The 22,372-nt window shown below is 50.0% G+C and overlaps 1 protein-coding gene across 1 annotated transcript in view; it reads right to left on the reverse strand.

Annotated features, from left to right (window-relative positions):
* Nucleotides 1–447: 447 nt before the first annotated feature.
* LOC119459637 (uncharacterized) overlaps nucleotides 448–22,372 on the reverse strand; it is a 52,332-nt gene continuing 30,407 nt past the window's right edge. Inside the window, exon 5 of the mRNA XM_049670993.1 lies at nucleotides 448–641. Within this exon, the coding sequence (XP_049526950.1) occupies nucleotides 460–641 (182 nt within the window). The 3' untranslated portion in view covers nucleotides 448–459. The remainder of the gene's footprint in view (nucleotides 642–22,372) is intronic.

A 22,372-nucleotide genomic window follows, 5' to 3' on the forward strand; every position in this document is an offset into this window, starting at 1 on the left:
TGGCACCAGCGATTACTCTGGAAGCTTCGATGACTCGTATAAAAGCCGACGCGTTTCGCCGCTGATCAGATTTCGACGATCGCCGACTGCGTCCGCCGCTACCGTTGTGCTTCAAGTGCAACTTGCTATTTTCGATGGAGGCGAAATGCAAAAACGCCCGTGTGCTTGCGTTGTAGTGCACATTAAAGAACCCCAGGTGGTCAAAATTAACCCGGAGCCCTCCACTTCGGCGTGCCTCGTAATCAGAACTGGTTTTGGCACGTAAAACCCCAGAAAGAAGAATGCAATTTGCTATTTTGGGCACATGTTCACCAAATAAAAAGTCCGTTTTCTCATTCACAGTTTTGTGACTATTTCCTTCACCATCACTATTCTACGTGACAATATTGTATGTTATTGCATGAATGTGCAAATATGTACCAAACATAGTGAATGAAAGGAAACGAATAATGTTTAGTTTTATTTTTTCAATATATCGGACAGCTTAACCGGAGTTACATTGGAATGCTTTAAAATCGTCTGACATGTCCGATTATACAGCTGATCAGATACGTTAGCAACGCGCTTGAAGTGATTTTGGCACTCCATGGAAGGCCCCTTGTCGACAGATGAATTTCTCACGCGCAGATCAAACCAGAAGGCTGCAAAGACAGGAAAATAAATGTTCTTAGAAAGTACACGTACGAAAGTACGGCTATATTGTAAACCCACCCCTTATGTAATACCGCCTAGAGGGGTCTTTAAGGAAATAAAGTGAAGTGAAGTGAAGTTAGCTCTCACTATGTGTACAAGCCTAAGTTAAGCAAAAAAAAAGTTATCAAGGACTAAGTGTTTTAAACGGTTATGGCAAAAGTTTACTATTTGTAGTTACGGTTACATGTTGCTACCTATCATTACCTTTTCGCAAGTACAATTCTGCTCAACTCAGAAGATCATACAAGATAGACGCCGCACTTACAATGGCCTAATTCTGAAATGTGCTCCCATACTGGCAGCGGTACTGCTGTCTATGTAATGATACCGAAAAGTATCGGGCACCGTACAATTTGTTGAAACTTCTCTAGACATTCTTCAGTGGTCTATTGTTGTGCAAAAGAACGAACCGGTGTTGGCAGAGGTTTTCTCTACAATGTAACCATGCAGAGGAATGCTTGTCTGGTTCGTCATCACATGGCAGTCCATGATCATTGTAATTCAAAATTCACGCAATAGCGTTAACAGTAGTGTAGTGCACCATATACAGCCAGTAGCTGTACCAAGCTAGGAAAGCTAAAGGCCCACCCGTCACACGCGATTTTGCACAAATTCATGTGTTAATCTCGGCTGAGACACTTACAGGTTACATTATTAACTGCAATTAGAGGAGTCATGAACATGGATGTGTTTTAATGCGAATAACATTCCATATGTACTTCAGCGATTGAACCATATCTATCTATCAATACATCTATCTATCTATCTATCTATCTATTAATCTCTCTATCTATCTATTTATCTATCGTCGGAACGCTGACATGATTAGCGTCATCAGAGCCATCTGCGGACGAAGAAGACGACGGACTCTATCTATCTATCTATCTATCTATCTATCTATCTATCTGCCTGCCTGCCTGCCTGCCTGCCTGCCTGCCTGCCCTCCCCTTCCCTGCCCTGCCCTGCCCTGCCCTGCCCTGCCTGCCTGCCTGCCCGCCCGCACGCCCGCCCGCCTGTCCGGCCGGCCGGCCGTCCGTCCGTCCGTCCGTTCTTGCGTCCGTCCGTCTATCTGTCGGTCTGTCAGTCCGTCTATCCGTCCACCCGTCCGTTAAATTGCAAGAGTGCCACAAAATGTTATTGATTACAAGTAATCAATTGCATGTAATTCGTAACATGCAAGTCTGTATGCCTGATAGTTTCGGTGTGACGACGACGCAGTGGCAACCACGGTACGACAACGGCGGTATAATCACGATTGAACGACGACAGTATTGTTAAGATACAATGAAGATAAAGGAATGACGTCGATGGATCGACGAAGGTGGTATGGCAACGACGACTTGGTGACAACGGGATGACGATACTGAAGTGATGATGGTGAAAGGACAGCATGATGACAATCGCTTCATTACAACGGTATGATTATTACGACTGGCATGACTAGAGTCAGATGCTGACGATGGTATGGCAACGAATGCATGACAAGTGTATGGCGATTGTGCAGTGATGACCATGGCATGAGAACAACATCCGTACAATCGGATGACGACGACTGTACCTTGACAATGACATAACCATGACTGTACCACGAAACCTGCATGGCAAAGATGGCGTGTCGACGACGGCATGACGAGAGTCGGATGACGAACCTCGAGGGATGCTGATGGCACAACCAACACGGCATCGGCTAGCCGATACTCAGTGCAAAGCCAGCAGCTGACTACGCCGGACTGGAAAACAGCGAGCTCGATCGGGACATAACGCATTCCGAGCTGACACAGGCGATCGCAAGACTCACTCGAAACACCACTCCTGGCAAGGACGGAATCACCAACAAGTTGCTACGTAACCTGGACGATGCAGCCGTGCAGGCAATACTGGAACTCATAAATGCCAATACTGGCACTCTTCCACCCCGACCCAGTGACCCAAGTTGTCCAATAGGTTGGGCGACTAGGTATAGGTTCGGGTGCGTGATGCCGTCTTCCTCATTCCATCGCCGTCATTCACGCTTTGATTATCCGACACTCGTCATGCTGTCATCGTAACGTCATCGTTGTCATCCAGCCATCATGCATTCATTGAAAAACAATAATAGTGGTGGTGTCGGGGTCATTCAGTTTCATCATTTCAGCTTTGTGATGTGAGTGTCGTCATGCTGTCATCGCAACGCCTTCTACTCAAACCCAGTGGTCCAGCTTGTCTAATTGTTTGGGCCACTAGGTACGTGTGCGGGAACGTGATGCCGTCATGTTCATTGCATCGTCGTCATTCCGGCTTTGACCTAAAACTCCCGTCATGCTGTTCTCAACACGTGAGTGTCGTCCCAGAGTCACCGCCATGCTGTCGTCGTCACTCAGTCGTTTTATCAATGTTATCACTTCAGTAACGCCATCCCATTGTCGTCATGTCATCGCCGTCACTCCGCCGTTTTATCAGTGTTATCACTTCAGTAACGTCATCCCATAGACTATTTCGCTCGCGCGATAACAGCAGATATAGTGCGCTCCTAAGAAACTTCCGGTCACGGGCATTATCAGTCTACTGTGCCGGATAACAAAGCGCACTCCTGGGCCGCGATTTTGTAGCGATTCCTTCGCCGATTATATTCCTTTTCGCACTTTTCTCGCTTTGTCAGTGGTCAGAGCAATGTCCCACCCGCGTTATCAAAGCGATCTGCCGGCCGTGAACGGTGGATGTTAAGAGTTGCATATAATCGAGCGGAAGGCATTGCTACAAAATCGCGGCCCTGCTAATCTATATCACCGCCATTGCCTTTCTCGCTCGCTATATTTAGCGGACTGCCAAGTAATGGGGCAAGCACCCAGTCAACCTGCAGCTTAGCAGCTTTTTGTGCTTGTCCTAGCATTCTTCTGTTCTTGTACAAAAGAAATGCTGAAATAAATTGACTTGACTTGAATTGACTTGACTACGTCATTGAGCCAAACCAGGAGCCGTCCAGGGCGCATGTGTAAACAGCGAAAATTTCTATTGTCGTCATGTCATCCTCGTCACGCAGTTGTTTTATTAATGTTATCACATCAGTAACGCCATCCCATTGTCGTCACGCCATCGTAGTCCCGCAGTCGTTTTATCAACGTTGTCACTTCAGTAACGTCATCCCATTGTTGCCATGTCATCGTTGTCACGCAGTCGTTTTATCAATGTTATCAATTTAGCAACGTCAACCTATTGTATTCATGCCATCGTCATCACGCAATCATTTCACCGATGTGATCACTCCAGTGCCGTCATCCCATTGTCGTCACGTCACCGTCGTCACGCAGTTGTTTTATCAATGTTATCACTTCAGTAACGTCATCCCATTGCCGTCATGCCATCGTCGTCCATCTCTCTTCTTGCTGTATTGTAGTCATACTATCGTCATTCAAAAAACACAATGGGGTTTTACGTGCCAAAACCACGATGCGATTATGATGCACGCCGCAGTGGGGGACTCCGGAATAATTTGGGCCACCTGGGGTTCTTTAACGTGCACCTAAATCTAAGTACACGGGTGTTTTCGCATTTCGCCCCCATCGAAATTCGGCCGCCGTGGCCAGGATCCGATCCCGTGACCTCGTGCTCAGCAGCCCAACACCGTAGCCACTGAGCAACCAAGGCGGGTACTATTGTCATTCAATCGGAATTATGCCACCGTTGTGATGCCGTCCACGTGAAACAGTCGCCATCGTGCCGCCATGGTTAGAACATCGTCGTAATGCCATCGTGATCGCGCCATCAGCGTCACTCCAGGTTTCTCATCCGACTCGTCATGCCATCGTCGTCACTGCATCATCGCCATACACTCATCATGCATTCGTTGCCATACCACCGTCGGCATGCCGCTGGGTTCATTCCATCGTCACCGTTGTAACTTCGACGTTCGAATCTAGTCATGCCGTCGTAATCATACCGTTGTACTCATGCGATTGTCATCATGCTGTCGTTTCACCATCGTCACCACATCGGTATCCAATTGTCATCAAATCGTTGCCATACCACCTTCGTCGATCCGTCGACGTCATTCCTTGTCCGTCATTGTATCGTAATAATGCTGTCGTCGTTCAATCGTGATTAAACCGTGGTTGTCCTACCGCGCTTGTCACTGCGTCGTCGTCCCACAGAAGCTATCATGCATACAGACTTGCACGTAACAAATTACATGTAATCAATAACATTTCATGACACTTTTGTAATTTAACGATTGCATAGTTTACTCGGTATGCTCACTTTAATTCGATTACATTTTCACTAACCCGTTACATGATACAGTTACCGTTTTAGGAGAGAGCTGAAGCAGACAACACAGCTTTGAGAGCCTAAATTTGGCGAGGACTACAGTGTAACGGCGGAGATCATGCCATACGACAGCCTCGCGGATGTACAGGTACAGAATGGCAACTCTGGGAGCTTAGCATTTTTTTCTTCATGCTAACAGCTGCACCAGATGCTGGCCGACGAATTGAAGCATATGTGTAATTGGGTATGTCTAAATAACGACGGCCACTTAGGACGTTAGTGCCAAGAAATCGCATACAGACGATTTTTCCAGTTATTCAATGATCTAACGAGTAACACCTTCTCCAAATCCCAGCAACAGAAGGCCGAAACGCTTTGTAAGGAGGATATTGTCTGCAGGATGCCCGTATGTTAGATCACCGCCCTACCCTTCAGCACGCACATCTAGCGACTTGTGTCACTGCTGATTTCTTCATTACAAAAAAGCCGGTAGATCCCACGCCCTGTGGGAATCAGATGTTATGCGAAGCAGTGTGCGGAGAGCCTACCAAATTACCGAAACGACCAGGGGAGCACCAAGACGTAGGCGGCCCTTTCATGACCTACATGGCACGCATGTCGTGACATTCATGTCACGAGTCCTAAGGAGTCCCTTTAGCTAGGCCTAAGATACCTTAAGGAGAAAGCCTTAGTCCCGCTCAAGACTGACTTCGACCATCAACCATCGACCATCGACCATCAACGTTTTGACTTTTCCTTCATTTAGTACCACATCCGAACCCATTTCATTGGTTTTTGAGTAATATTCTTTTTTTAGCTGAGTCATGCTCGTGACTATGACTTCTACCATCATCCTTTAGTGTTTCCTTCACTTTGTACGCACGTTCTAACCCATTTCAGTGGTTTTTAGTGCTAATATTTTTTTCCTGAGTCATTGTCATTTTTGACGAGTCATGCTCACGACTATGACTTCTAAGATCACCCTTTAGTGTTTCCTTCACTTAGTACCCACGTCGGAACCCATTTCAGTGGCTTAAATTGTGAGTGTGAATCTTCTTTTGCTGAGTCATTGTCGTTTTTGCCAAGTCATGCTCATGACTATGACTTCTACCACCATCCTTTAGTGTTTCTTTCACTTAGTACCACGTCCCAACCAATTTCAGTGGTTTTTCAGTGTTGTTCTTTTTTGCTGAGTCATTGTCGTTTTTGCCAAGTCATGTTCATGACTACGACTTCTACCATCATTCTTTAGTGTTTCCTGCATTTAGTACCCACTTCCGAACCCGTTTGAGTGGTTTTTGAGTGGTATTCTTTTTTTGCTGAGTAATTGTAACTTTTGCTGTGTCATGTTCATGACTATGGCTTCTACCACCATCTTTTATTATTTCCTTCACTTAGTACCCACGTCCAAACCCATTTCAGTGGTTTTTGTGTGTGAATCTTGGTTTGCTGAGTTATTGTCATTTTTTCTGAGTCATGCTCATGACTATGGCTTCTACCATCCTCCTTTAGCGTTTCTTTCACTTAGTACGCACGTCCTGACCCATTTCAGTAGTTTTTGAGTGTTTATGTTCTTTCGCTGGGTCATTGTGATTTTAGGCGGCTGTTTCATGACCTACATGACACGCATGCCATGACATTAATGTCATGCTCTAACATTTATGTTCGTCATACAGTGTCATACTTTGCCAATTTTGGTACCTACCAAGTTAACGAAACGACCATGAGAGCACCAAGACGTAGGGAGTTGTTTCATAAGCTACATGACACACATGTCATGATATTCATGTCTTGACCAATCACTTAAGTTCGTCATACTCTTATCATATTGTGCCAATTTTGGTAAATACGAAGTTAACTATACGACCATGAGAGCACCAACACGTAGGCAACTTGACAGACAGACAGACACACAGACAGACAGACAGATAGACAGATAGATAGATAGACAGATAGATAGATAGATAGATAGATAGATAGATAGATAGATAGATAGATAGATAGATAGATGCTGTCAAATTGGCAAATGATCGCCAAGAAATGCTTCGCGTTTAAAACCAGAAGTTAAGCAATAGGTGAATTGCTACAGAGGACCCACTGGAAGTGTAAAGCCTGCACGTTCTGTTTATTTTATCGGCGCGAGATCACAAAGAGCTCAGAGGAAATTAACGCGGAAGCAATCGATTCATCATCAGGCTATTTTTATGTCCAGTGCAGGACGAAGGCCTCCCCCTGCTATCTCCAATTACCCATATCTTGCGCTATGTGATTCCAATTTACACCTTCAAGTCACCTAAATGCATCACCCCACCTAGTTTTCTGCCGTCCTCGACTGCGCTTTTCTCTCTTGGCACCGATTACGTGACTCTAATGGTCCACCTATTATCTGCCTTACACATTACATTGCCTGCCCATCGCCATTTCTTTCTTTTGATGTCAACTAGTATATCAGCTATCCTCGTTGGCTCTCGGATCTACACCGCTCTCTTCCTGTCTCTTAACCATATTCCAAACATTTTTCATTCCATCGCTCCTTCTCCAGTCGATTACTATTGAGTAATTCCTCAATTATTTTCGTAGGGCAGTGATTATTAGGGTAATCCAATTTTCAATGAAGTAATTGTAATCCAAATCAGTTACTTTTTTCCTGTAACGTGTGCAAGTCGGCCGTTTTCCGTTGCTATACCGTCATCGTCGTCCCACCATTGGCGTCATATATTCGTTGTCATCACATTATCTTCATGTCGTTGTCACGTTGTCGTCGTTATACCATCGCCGTAATTTAAGAATCTACATTTTGTTGCCCTCATGCCGTCGTCATTATACGCCTTTACCGTTCCATCAAAATGATTCATTCCATCGTCACTGCGTCAGCGTCATGCAGTCGTCCTCATGCCTCCGTGCTCATGGGTGACCTCAGAAAGTGAGTGCCAATGCAAAGTGGGACGCTGTCCAAGGACTTGGCATATAGCGATGCGGCGAAAATTTTGGGAAGGAGCGGGAATGAAAGGGCGTGAAGCGTCGACATAGGTGACAGTGTTGTTCAAAGCATTCGCGCGAGCAGACCGCAAGAACGGATTCCTCCAAGCAGCCTGCCCATGGAAAATAAATAAATAAATAAATAAATAAATAAATAAATAAATAAATAAATAAATAAATAAATAAATAAATAAATAAACTGTAGGCGATTGACAGGCGCTTTGATGTCTTTGAAAAGAAGACGATGATCGGTGGTTGTTGACGCTTTAGCTCGCGCTCGACAGTAGCCACACCGGCCTTTCGAATAGCCTTCGACAACGCAACGCGCAGGCCTGCTTGAAGACCAGCGACTCCATTTTATGTGGTGGAGGTGCTAAGGTTCTGTTCACCCTGGAACTTCGCAGCCGGATGCTACCATCATCTTTCACCGTGGCTGATCCTGGCTCATCGCACGCTGCTCCCGTACCGACGAGAATCATCTGTGCTGGCGTGCCCCGACAATGCGACCCACCTATATTTAGTGGCACCGAGGACCAGTACGTCGAGGATTGGTTCGCCGAGTACGAAAGCGTGAGCTCTTCTAACAAATGGGAAGACCGCGCAAGCCCACGAATGTTCATTTTACATCACTGACGTAGCCGGCGTCTGATTCAAAAACGCTGAAAATGAAATCACGAACTGGTGAACCATCGTGGCAGCCGTCACGGAGGTCTTCGATCATCCCTCCTTGCTCCGGCTTCGCGCGGAACAGCGCTTGCGCAGTCGAGTCCAACGCAGGTAGGAGACGCTTACAAGTTACATCGAAGATGTTCTCTCCCTTTGCGAGCGCGTCGACCCATCTCTCGCCGACGGGAAAAAATAAAGCGCATCATGAAAGGAGTGGACGACGATACATTTCGGATGCTTGTTGCCTGGAGCCCCCCGACGGTAGCCGACGTGATACAAAGCAGCGTGCGTCTACGCGCCGTGCTGCTCAAGATACAGCCGACATTTCCACGCTTGCCAATGACGCCGCTGCCGATCACACCGTTTTACTGCCGCACATAAGCAGTTCATCCGCGAGGAAGTTGCAGTCAACTTTCCCTTGTCGCCTACACAACTGAGCCAGTGACATCATCTTTAGAGCCACCTCTTCGTCACGTCATTGAGACGGAAGTCGCCCAGGCCCTACCAGCTGCCCCTCCGCCGTTGCCTGTCACCACACCACTAACTTACGCTGCCGTTCGTGCAAGACCACAGGCCACTCTCTAGCTTTCTGGCCCCTACCGGGCCACCGGGCCACCGGGCCACCGGGCCACCGGGCCACCCTACCGGGCCACCCCGCTGCCACTCTCACGCAACGGTCCCTTATCTTTCTTCGCCCATCGGACCATCTATTGTTAACCCGTGGCCTACCTTTGATAACCAGCCTGTTAAATTTGAGATGGAGAGGACGAATACATGGACTAGCTGGCTCAGCACGAGCGGCTAGCACCAGGAATCCCGCGCTTCGGGACTAATTCAAACGGTCAGTATGGACGCGTTGCTACTGTCCTTCGCACAATAAACTTACCCTTTCCTGCACTTCTACTACGAAGACTCCTTTGGTTTACATTTTCTGGTGCCGACATCCGGGACTCTGTGATCCAAGCGACCCGACCACGAAAATACTTCGCTGGCAACGAGGATGAAGCGGATGACGGGCAAGCGCTCGAGTGACCCAACGAGCTTTACACACGCGTCTCAGAAACGAGGCAAGCCAACTCATGGAATCAAGTCAATTTAGCACTGCGGCACTTCGAGTGCTGCATGGCAGACTGAAGAACTGCAACGACAGACTACGGGTGCTCAACGAACAGATGGAGGGTTACCTCACGAACGAGCAAGCATCCGAAGACCACATCTTGGTCGCGGATTATGAAGACAAGGCGGCAGCAACGTTCCCCTTCTCGGTCACCACATCGAACAGCTTCAGTCTCAAACGACCGCAGATCGAGACCTACCGACACCTAATGACTCCTCAGCTTCACGTACGATCTAAGGACACCGTGTTCTCGGTGATACTTCAAGACTGGTTGTCGTTGCGTCTCGACTTCCGAAACTCCACTTGGTACACTTCCATGGAACAGTGCAACAGTGGCAGCTCTTCTCGGACAAGATGAAGCATGCCGTCCACAAAAATGCCAGTTTAATGAACATCGACCGCTTCCACTACTTGAAAACCCTTTTGGCTGGACCAGCGGCCAAATCGATCGAGGGAATTCAAGTGGCGGATGCATTATATGCACATGCCATTGAAATTCTAACGAACGGCTTCGGCAACGTGAGGATCATCGAGCCGAAGTACTCGGAGACTCTTCAAAACGCTAAGACCAGTGAGGTTTTTTACTGATGGGACCACTATGAGAAATATCCTGGATACCGTATACATTTACATTTGAGGTCTCAATGCTGTTGGACGATCAGAGCTTTCATACGCTGCGATGCTCGTTGAGATTTTAATGAAAGTGATCTCCAATGACATCGTGGTGGAACACAAGAAGCGACAGAGCTTACTACAAAATCCCGACGAGACCCATTCGTCAGAGACGGAGCTGCGTCATCTATTAGATTACCTACGACTGGAGGTCGAAGCCGGTAAAAAAAGTGGTCAGCAGGAATCCTGCGTTCGCGACACACACGATGGAAGGCGTGACGATGGAAGGCGATGGAAGGCGTGAAAATAGTTGGTCAACGAAATCTGACGCTCGAGATTATGGACGGGAAGACGAACAAGTTGCTTCTGAGTTACAAACGAACCTTCCTGTACTGGTGAGCATGATAAGAAAACAACTTTCCAGTGCCGAAAGACTTAGTTCTTGGTTACGAATGGCAATTATGGAAGCAATTCGCTTATAACAGAGTTAACGAGATAGGTCAAGTAACAGATTCATAGCAGTGACATCACTGTCGGGGAACGCAAAACTCGGCTGATCTGCTGACGCGTGGGCTTTCGCTTACAAACCATCGAAATAATCAGCTGTGGTGTTCGTCTTTGCGCCCATAATCTTGAACGTCAGATTTCGTTGGCCAACTATTTGCCGCATGTAGAAGCCAGTTGGGCCCTTTCCACCACAGCTGACTATTTCGATGGTATGTAAGCGAAAGCCCACCTATGCCAAAGGGAGAGCGCAACTTGAAGTGGGACAAGACCTCGACAAGATTTCGTCTATGAGAGACCTGCATCCCTTTCTCGGCGAAAATGCTGTCACGAGGATTAGAACTGGCCTTCAGAACGCCTATGTCACATACAACGAAAAGCGCCTGTGCTGCTGCCGTGTAGCCACCCGGTCACGCGACTCGTCATGTTGCAAGCGCAAAAAACTGTGCTCCGTGGCGGTGTCGGTGACACCTTAAATGAACTTGACGCCCAGTTCTGGGTGCCCAGAGTGCGACAAGTAGTGAAGAGAGTGCTTCCAAGATGTGTGATTTGTGCTCGGTTCCGAATGATGGCTGCGAGTGCACTGGTAACCCCTCTTCCCAATGATCGTGTGTGCCGCGCCCTTTTGGGGTTAAGGGAGTTGACCTTGCAGGGCCAGTTTTTGTGAAAGACTGCAATGGCATTAAAGTGTACATAGTGCTCTTCACATGTGCAGCAGTTAGAGCAATTCACCTTGAGCCCATGCTTTGACTTACTACAAACGCTTTCCTCATGGCCTTCAAAACATTTTGTGCAAGACATGGAACACCCTGAACAGTATACTCGGACAACGATACTACACTTAAGAAAGTTGCACTCGAGCTAGCTTCCATGCATCAGTTGCTGAGGATCGAGTAAGTCAGCCAGTATTGCTCTACCCACGGCATAACTTGGAAATTTATTGCAGAGAGAGCTCCTTGGTGGTGTGGTTATTCGGAGATGTTAGTTAGGATTGTGAAGATGTGCCTTCGCAATTCATTGGGGAGGGCGTCTGTCAAAGCTCCCAGAATGTTCTGAAAGACTGGTGTAGTGAGTGACTGAAACCAAATTAAAGATGGCAACGTCCGTGCATGTAAAGTTAAAATAGGTAGTGGCTCACAGGTGATCCGACCTGTGCAGAAATTGTACCCTTTAGAACTCGCCACCTCTGGCCTTGGAGTATGGTAAATATTAGAGGAAGGGGACGACGACGGGGACTAGCTAGCTCAGCACGAACGGGTAGCACCAGGGATCTCGCGCTTCGGGACTGATTTGAACGAGGGTGGTTTGAAGAAGGAACGGCCAGTATGGACGCGTTGCAACTGTCCTTCGGGCCATAAACTTCCTCTTTCCCTCCCTTCTATGGCGAAGCCTCCTTTGTTTTACACGGCTCATATGCCTTGCGGGCTATACAGCCCGCCACTGTCACCGTCGCAGCTTCCGCTCACAAAACAGTGTGGCTTCCCCAGCCTATCAAGCTGCTCAGCATTCGTAACGAGTTTCTACAGGGTAGCCAACCGGAGCTAATGTCTGGTTAACCTCCCTGTCTTTCCTTTATCTTTTTTCTCTCTCTCGTAACAAGTTTCTTCTCCTGTCGCCAACTCGTTTTCTACACGCCGTCCAGTTGACTCTCGCCTGTCGTCGTCTCCCCGTCGCCAATTTATCTCCCAGATGCTTCGCCGACCTAGCCACGCACGAGAGGAAAACTGACAGCGGCAGTTCACGACTCAACAACTGCGCCGTCGTCACTCTCCAAAAGCTCATTTTTACCCGCCTAACGATATTGATTTATTGGTAAAAGGTATCGCCGTACATGCGCTTGTCGACACAGAAACTGTCATTACCGTGATTAGCGAAAAATTTTGCCGACATCTGAGAAAGTGACCACCCCGCTTACCGATATTTCCCCGCGTGCGACAACCTCGCATCACATAGCCTACCGCTCAGTACACAGCCCGTGTAATTATTCGAAATGTTATCTATGCCTTTAAGTTTGTCGTCCTGCCCCAATCATCCTACAACGTAATCCTAGGATGGGATTTTCTTTCCACGCATCAAGCCCTCATGGACTGCGCTCGTGCCGAACTCACATTGTCAACGCCGTGCCCTGACCTCGACGACCACACATCACCCGAAGTGTTTGCCGCGGCTGACGTCCACTTCGCCCCTTTGTCCGCCGTTCTAGTGTCTTTGTTTTCAGCTGCCGTCGCTAACTCTCCTGTTGGTGTTCGCCATCTGCAGCTCCTGCTCGTCGCCGAAGCTTCCTCCTCCCGTGAGCTGTCATCAGCTTGTGCCATGGTTCTGCGGAAATCTACGTGTACAATGCATCTGCATGTCCGTGACTCCTACTACGGAGCGAGTGTCTGGGGAGCTTCGAGACTTTTGACCACCTTTTTGAGGATGAAATGCTTTGAGATATGGCATCACTGCCAATTTGTGCAGTCACTCCTACCGCTGGCACCGATGATCCTGTCGACATATTCTTCAATGCCGTCGATTCCGACCTCACACCTGCGCATGTAAAGAAGATCGTGCAATTCCTGCAGCGCTTTCGAGCTCCTTGGACCACAACCAATCTTCCTTAGGACGTACGTCAGGAGCTGTTCATCGCATCGATACCGGTCAGCAAGCACCATTGCGCCCGTGCCCGTACCGTGTGTTGACTGCAGAACGCCGTGTCATCGATGAATAGGTAGACTATATGCTGAAACTTCGAATAATCCAGCCCTCTAGCAGTCCCTGGGCCTCTCCAATTGTGCTGGTGAAGAAAAAAGATGGATCCATCAGGTTATGCGTCGATTACGGACGTCTCAATCGAATAGCGTAGAAGGATGTGTACCCTCTATCACGCATCGACGATGCCTTGGACTGTCCCCCGCCCCCCCCCCCCTACATGAAGCAGAATTTTTTCACTTCATTAGATCTGCGCTCGGGTACCGATGGTGGAGGCCGATCGCGAAAAAAAACGGCTATTGTGACGACCGACGGTCTGTATGAGTTTAGTCATGCCCTTTGGCCTCCGCAACGCGCCTGCTACTTTCGAGCGCATGATGGATACAATCCTTCGAGGCCTCCAGTGGAATATTTATCTTTATTTACACGCAATTATGGTCTTTTCCTCTGATTTCGCGTCCCATCTAACCCGCCTCGAACAAGTAAGTGCTCACTTGCCTCTCATCTCCAAGACTGCAACTGAACTGTAGAAATGCCACTTCACCGCTCGACAGCTTACGATTCTAGGGCATGTTGTTCCGAAGCACGGCATTCTCCCCGACTCTGCCAAACCTATAGCCGCTTCAGCTTTCCAAAACCACATACCCTGAAAGATCTCCGCTGCTTTATCAATCTATGTTCTTATTTCCGACGCTTTATCCGCAATATCAATATTGACACGTATACATGTTTATCTTTCACCGGTGGCCGCTTTCCACCGGCTAACAAATATTAAACGTTATCCCTCGGCGCAGGACACGCCTGTATCGGAAGTTTCTAGAACGTTATCAATGCTTCTTTCCGTTGCCTGTTTTCGCCGACGCTTAAGTTATCTGATTGTATGACCGACGCGAATTGTCTAGAACTTTCTGGAAGACACGCGGGCACCAGGGATTATTCTGGAACCTTCGATGACTCAGGTATAAAAGCCGACGCGTTTCGCCGCTGATCAGATTTTCGACGACCGCCGACTGTGTTCGCCGCTTTCGTTGTGCTTTGAGTATAGCTTGCTTTTGTGGGCACAGGTTCGCCCAATAAAGAATCAGTTTCGTCATACACAGTTTCACGACTGTTTACTTCAGCGTCACTACTACGTGCCATCTGGTGGAGGTGCTTTTGTGTCCATTAAGCGGACGCCCCCGAAAAGCCGTGATCCAAGCCCGAACCCCGAAGAGAGTACCAACGTTGTCCCGGGGCATCGAGCTAGCCTCAGGCTACAAAACGAACCCCCGCAGTACGGACTTCTTCCCGAGAAGACCAAGAGGACAAAAGTCACGACCTCGGCAGCAGCTACCATGACAGCCCCTGCGCCAACATCTGCAATCGTGATGCAACAACCCAGGGAGCCGCCGACTTTCCGCGGTTCGCCATGTGAAGACCCCGAAAGCTGGCTGGAGGCATACGATCGGGTCGCTATGTTCAACAAGTGGGACTGCGACGACAAGCTGCGCCATGTTTACTTCTGACTTGAAGACGGCGCCAGAACCTGGTTCGAGAATAGGGCGCGTGCACTAACAACCTGGGACCTCTTCCGAGCCGCATTCCTGGACACCTTCACTAGCGTCGTCCGTAAAGAAAGATCTGCAGCCTTGCTGGAAAACCGTGTACAGCTCGCGAATGATAGCATCGGTATGTACACTGAAGAAACGACTTGATTATTCCGGCACGCCGACGCCGCTATGCCAGAAGACAAGAAAGTTCGCATGCTCATGCGGGGAATTAAGCAGGAGCTATTCGCCGAACTTGTGCGGAATCCACCAACGACAGTCCAAGACTTTCTCTCGGAGGCTACGACGATCGAGAAAGCACTGGACATGCGCAACCGGCAATACAATCGCCGTTCGACGCCACAGTACGCCGAAGTCGAAGGACTCTCTCACGACCTGCGAGACACCATCAGGGCGATAGTACGCGAAGAGCTGCAGAAGTTGCTACCGTCCTCGCAGCCTCAAGTTGCTTCCATCGCCGATATCGTGCGGGAGGAAATCCAGCAATCGCTAGGACTTCCCGAATCACCGCAACCCCAGCCGCAAGCGATGACCTACGCCGCCGTCACCCGTCGTCAAGGCCCCCCTCCGCGCTCGCGCCAGGGCCCCGTAACGCCGCAGTTCCGTCGTCCACCGCCGCCGCCGCGAGCACGCCCGCCCGTCGCCCAGCGCAGCTTCCAAAGGAAGGCAGACATTTGGCGAACCCCCGACCATCGCCCACTCTGCTATCACTGCGGGGAAGCCGGCCATGTCTACCGCCGATTCCCATACCGCGAGATGGGCCTACATGGGTTCGCCGTCCACGCGCCGCGTCCACAGCTTGGTGAGCGACCACGTGACATCGCCGACTACCTCGCCGGAGCCCAGTGGCAACCACGACGACCCTCACGCTCGCAGTCACCGGGCCGCTACATCTCGCCGCATCGCCGTCAGTACACCGGTCCCAACCGGAGCCGATCTCCGAGCCCTTACCCGGGAAACTAAAGGCAGCAACCGATGGAGGTGCGGTTGCTGTACGAAAGTAATGCCTAAGATCCTCCGCCGCCGACGACGACGATTCGCGCATCATCACGACGAGATATCAGCATGCCGCCTAGCAACAGCCTTGACAGCACTTCGCCGCAGAAAGAAGACCTTCCGACGCGAAGTGGCAGCAGCAGAGCAAGCCGACACAGCCGTGATCCGACGCCACGGATTAACCGCAACGCCAGAGACCGGATCTAGACGTGCTCATCGATGATCATAACGTCACCGATCTCGTCCATACTGGCGCCGACTATTCCGTTTTCAGTGGCGCGTTCGCCGCCAAGTTGAATAAGGTGAAAACAGCCTGGCAAGGACCCGATATCCGGACAGCGGGAGGCCACCTAATAACGCCGACTGGAATCTGCACAGCGCGAGTCACGGTAAACAACCGCACTTACCCGGCGAACTTCGTAATCCTGCAGCACTGCTCTAGGGATGTCATCCTAGGCATGGACTTTCTATATTAACAGGCTGCAGTCATCGACTTAAGGCCCAAGTCGATAACGCTCTCTCAACGCACAACGCGATACCACCGGATACAAGCATAAGTTACCATGCATTGAGTGTGCTTGCAAAACAAGTCACCGTTCCGCCTCGCTCCAGCGTAATGATTTCCGTCGGTACCGAAGTGCTTGCAGACATGGAGGGCGTCATTGAGGGCGATCATCATTTGCTGGTCGACCGTGAAATTTGCGTCGAGGCATAGCTGAGCTACGTGCAGAGAAAGAAAGGTGATGCTCACGAACTTCAGCCCCGAATACAAGCACATTAACAAAGGCACCATGGTCGCTTACATCGACGAAATAGTACAAGCCAGCAGTGCTTTCGCCTTCACGGATTCCAGTGCACCTGCAACGACGACTATAGTATCTGAAACAACTTTCGACGTCAACCAGAACCTTCCCAGGCATAAGAAAGAACAGCTAAAAGCTCTGCTCCTGCAATACAAGGACTGCTTCTCGTCGTCGTCAAAAGTTCGACAAACCCCTGTCGCCAAGCACCGCATTATAACCGACGAATATATCCGCCCGAACGCGAGGCCATAACGCAACAAGTTGACGAAATGCTACGCGACGACATCGTCCAGCCGTCCAAGAGTCCGTGGGCGTCCCCCATGGTGTTAGTGAAGAAGAAGGATGGAACCCTACGTTTCTGCGTCGATTATCGTCGCCTCAACAAGATCACAAAGAAGGACGTATACACCCTCCCACGGATTGACGACGCCTTGGATCGACTCTACAACGCAAAGTATTTTTCGTCGATGGACCTCAAAACCGGCTACTGGCAAATCGAAGTCGACGAGAGGGACCGGGAGAAGACTGCCTTTATAACACCAGACGGACTGTTCGAGTTCAAGGTCATGCCGTTTGGTCTTTGCTCGGCACCTGCGACTTTCCAACGCGTCATGGATACAGTACTGGCAGGCTTGAAGTGGCAGACTTGCCTCGTCTATTTGGACGACTTCGTTGTGTTTGCCTCAAGATTCGAAGAGCACCTGCGGCGCCTTGAAGCAGTTCTTCAAGCAATCAAATCCTCCGGACTCACATTAAAGCCAGAAAAGTGCCGCTTCGCATATGAGGAGCTCTTGTTTTTGGGCCACGTCATCAACAAGTCTGGAGTGCGCCCTGACCCTCAGAAAACTGCGGCCATCTCCAACTTTCCTCCGCCCGCTAACAAGAAGGCAGTGCGTAGATTTCTTGGACTGTGAGCCTATTACAGGCGCTTCGTCAAGGATTTTTCACGGATAGCTGAGCCACTAACGTATCTCACGAAGGCCGACGTCAAGTTCAAGTGGGAGACGCCGCAAGTCGAAGCATTTGACGAACTGAAGCGACGCCTGGCAATCGCCGCCAATACTTGCGCATTTCGACGAAAACGCCGATACCGAAGTGCACACCGACGCAAGCAGTGTAGGACTCGGCGCCGTGCTTGTGCAGAGTACTGATGGACTAGAAAGGGTTGCAAGTTACGCTAGCCGGTCGCTATCGAAGCGGAAGCAAGTTATTCCACAACAGAAAAGGAGTGCCTCGCCATCATCTGGGCTACATCAAAGTTTCGACCCTACCTCTATGGCAGGCCTTTTAAAGTTGTGAGCGACCACCACGCCTTGTGTTGGCTAGCTAACTTGAAGGATCCTTCAGGTCGCCTCGCACGATGGAGTCTGAGACTTCAAGCATTCGACATTACCGTCGTTTACAAGTCCGGGCGAAAGCACTCTGACGCCGACTGCGTGTCTCGCGCCCCCGTCGAACCGCCGCCACAGGACGACCAGGATGACGACACTTTCTTGGGACCCATCAGTGCCGATGAATTCGCCGAACAACAGCGAGCCGACCCGGAACTAAGGAGCCTTGTAGACTACCTGGAAGGCAAGGCCGTCATTGTGCCGAAGGTGTTCAGGCGAGGATTGGCGTCGTTTTTCTTGCAAAACGACATTCTCCTAAAGAACTTCTCGCCTCTCCGAGCCAACTACTTCCTCGTGGTACCCTCAGCATTGCGTCCAGAGGTTCTGCAAGTTCTCCATGACGACCCAACGGCTGGACACCTCGGTTTTTCCCGAACGCTCGCGAGGATACAAGAAAAATACTACTGGCCTCGCCTCTCTGCCGACGTCGCCCATTACGTAAGGACATGCCGAGACTGTCAGCGACGCAAAACACCGCCGACAAGGCCAGCCGGACTTCTACAGCCGATCGAGCCACCTCGCCGACCGTTCCAGCAGATCGGGAGGGACTTACTGGGGCCTTTTCCGACGTCGACGTCCGGGAATAAATAGATCGTCGTAGCTACGGACTACCTCACCCACTACGCCGAAACAAAAGCCTTGCCCAAAGGCAGTTCCGCCAAGGTAGCCCGATTCTTCGTTGAGAACATCCTCTTGCGTCACGGTGCCCCAGAAGTCCTCATCACCGACAGAGGTACGGCCTTCACGGCTGAACTAACTCAAGCCATCCTGCGCTACAGCCCGACAAGCCATCGCCGGACCACCGCCTACCACCCGCAGACGAATGGCCTCACCGAGCGCCTAAATAAGACCATCGCCGACATGCTGGCAATGTACGTCGACGTCGAACACAAGACGTGGGATGCCATCCTTCCGTACGTGACCTTCGCATACAACACGGCCATCCAAGAAACGACGCACATTGTGCCATTCAACCTGATCTACGGAAGGAAACCGGCAACGACGCTAGACGCCATGCTACCGGATGTCTCCGACGAAGAAAATCTCGACGTTGCCACCTATTTGCAGCGTGGCGAAGAAAGTCGACAGCTCGCCCGCCTGGGCATCAAGAACCATCAGAGAACCGACAGCCGACACTACAATCTTCGACGACGCTACGTCAAGTACCAGCCCGGAGACCGTGTTTGGGTCTGGGCTGCGATACGCCGACGAGGACTTAGCGAGAAACTCTTACGTCGCTATTTCGGACCATATAAGATCATCCGACGTATTGGCGCACTGGACAATGAGGTCGTGCCAAAGGGTATTTCCCAATCACAGTGGCGCCACACACGACCTGAAGTCATCCACGTGGTGCGTCTTAAGCCTTTCTACGCCCCCTGACGAACTTAGGTCCTGTGTTTTGTTATTTTTGTCCCTTTCTGTACGCGTGGTTTTGTTTTCGATTTCGTGTTTGTAGCATCGGGACGATGCCTTTTAAGGGGAGGGTATTGACACGTATACATACATTGACACGCGCACTTCTTTCTTCTTGTCCGTGCCTGCCTCTTAGCACTGTACCCACTACTGCTGGTGGCATTCCCCCCTTCCTCGGGAAGAGCATCGGCTCGATGCTCAAGAATCGGTGTAAGAAAAGGGGGGGGGGGGGGAAGCATGGTCAAGGCAGGTTCTCGTGCAAAGGACACAATGACAGCTACAGGAAAAACAAAAACACAGTAGCGGGGAAGCGCGACGGGCACAGTCTCAAGAAAAAGAGAGGTTGCAAACAGTGCCTTAAGTGGAAAGATAAATAAAAAAATAAAAATCACGAACGCGCAACATATGGTTTCATGCGCACAACGTGAACTATGTCAGGGCGAGGTTGTTGTCTACGCCGTGTTGGCACCGCACTGTCTGGAACGATTTCGTAGTTCACGTCACTAATGCGGCGCAGCACTTTGTATGGGTCAAAATACCGGCTAATCAACTTTTCACAAAGGCCACGGCGGCGAACCGCGATCCACACCCACACTTGGTCTCCGGGACTGTAGCGCACTTGCCGGTGACGGATGTTATAGCGCTGTGCATCTGCGTGTTGCTGCTCACCGTTGTGCAGCCGTGCGAGCTGGCGGGCTTCCTCATCGCGCGCAGCAAATTCTTCGGCGTCAGTCGTTAGGTGCTCGGTGTCGCGACACGGAAGCATAGCGTCCAGCATCTTCTGTACTCCGCGGCCGTAAACGAGGCGAAATGGTGTGAACCACGTCGTCTCTTGTACGGTGGTATTATACGCGAAGGTCACGTAAGGCAAGATGCGATTTCATGTTTTGTGCTAGACGTCGATGTACATAGAGATCATGTCTGTGATGGTCTTATTTAATCGCTCCGTAAGTCCATTGGACTGCGGTTGGTAAGCAGTCGTCTTTCGATGCCTGGTGTTGCTCAAATGAAAAATTTCGTCCATGGCGACGATCACCCACTTGTTGCCGGCGGTTGACAGAGGAAAAGGCCCAAGGATGTCCAAACCGACTTGGTCGAATGGCTTATTACATGACTATATACTGTTTGACTGTTTAACATACTAGTGCCGAGTACGCAATGCGGCTCACAATCAGAGCCTGCACTAGTCGGATAAGGTCCTGTTCCTTGAGTGCCCTCTTCATTCTGGTTTTTCGTTGAATCATGCGCAAGATCCGCATGATCGTGTGTTCTAGCTTCTGTATGGCGTATCCTCCGTACCCATCTTTTTGTAAGTGTAAGCCAAGAATATGAAAGTCTGTCTACCTTGGTAATTCCTCTAGGACCTATCCGCAGGTGGATGGTTGGTGCCAGGGCTGTTGATCGTCCTGGTGAGCGCTTCTCGATTATGAGGAGCTCCGACTTCTTTGGTGCGCAATGCAGTCTGCATGTCTCCGCGTAGCTTTGTACGATGTCTAATGTCTCCTGTAATGCCTCTTGTTCTCCTATGCACCCTCCGTCCGTCCATATCGTGATGTCGTCTGCGTACAAGTCATGTCTTATCCCCGGTATTTTCTCTAGTTAGGCTGGGAGCTTCATCATGGCCACTTTTAAAAGTGTCAGCGACAGCACTGCTCCTTGTGGCGTTCCTCAGTTCGGTGTGTCTATTCGCTGTGACCTCACATTTCCCAGCCCTATTGTGGCTGTGCGATCTGTGATAAAAGCGCTCGCGTAGTTGTACGTTCGTCGGCTGCAATTCGTGTCACTGACATTGGCTAGTATGGCTTCGCACCCAGTGTTGTCAAAGGCTCCCTTTAGGTCTAGTGCGAGATTTGCTTTTGGGCAGCATGGTGTTGCTGCAGTTAGTACTTCTCTGAGCTGCAGAAGCACGCCTTGTGTTAACAAGTTGGACCGAAAACCAAAAATCGTGTTCGGCATCAGTTGACGTTCTTCGAGATGCGTCTGTAGCCTGTCTAAGATAGCACGTTCCATCAAGTTACCGAGGCAAGACGTAAGCGAAATGGGTCTTAGGTTCTCCAGGCAGGGCGTTTTTCCTGGCTTTCGTATCAGCGTAATCTCCACATCCTTGAATTCCGGGGGGTAAGGTCCCTCTGCTCCAGTGCGTATTTAAGTGTTCCAGTATTGCCTGCATGGTTGCATCGTCGAGGTTCCGTAGCAACTTGTTGGTGATTCCGACCTTGCCAGGAGTGGTCTTTTGAGTGAGCCTTGCGAGCGCTCGTGTCAGCTCGGAACGCGTTATGTCCCTGTGGAGCTCGCCGTTTTCTAGTCCGGCGTAATTCAAAGCAGACTTTCCAGTCCGGCCATCTTCTAAGCAGACTGTGGCGCGCTTCCCACATCTGTAAGAGACGCGGATCTACTGGCGGATTGTCTGTGGTGAGTGCAACCTCCTTGGAGTGTTTGGCTACCGATTCCTGCAGTTGTCTAACCCAGCCCACCGGATCGGTTATCGCTTGGGCGCCTTGAGTTTCTCTTTCGCTCCGGAACTTTGCCCAGTCCGTGATTTCGGTGGAACGTATCTTTCTTCTTGAGAAGTTTCCCACGTGTACCCCGATGTAGAGTATGAAGCGGTCGCTTCCTAGCGTCTCGTTAGTGTTTTCTCACTTGACGTTCCGAAGTCTGAACGCGAGCGCAAGATCGGAACAAGTGTCGCGGGCCGTGCTATTGCCTACCCTCGTT

This window comes from Dermacentor silvarum, chromosome 7 (assembly GCF_013339745.2).
Source record: "Dermacentor silvarum isolate Dsil-2018 chromosome 7, BIME_Dsil_1.4, whole genome shotgun sequence".
Classification (NCBI taxonomy): Eukaryota; Metazoa; Arthropoda; class Arachnida; order Ixodida; family Ixodidae; genus Dermacentor; species Dermacentor silvarum.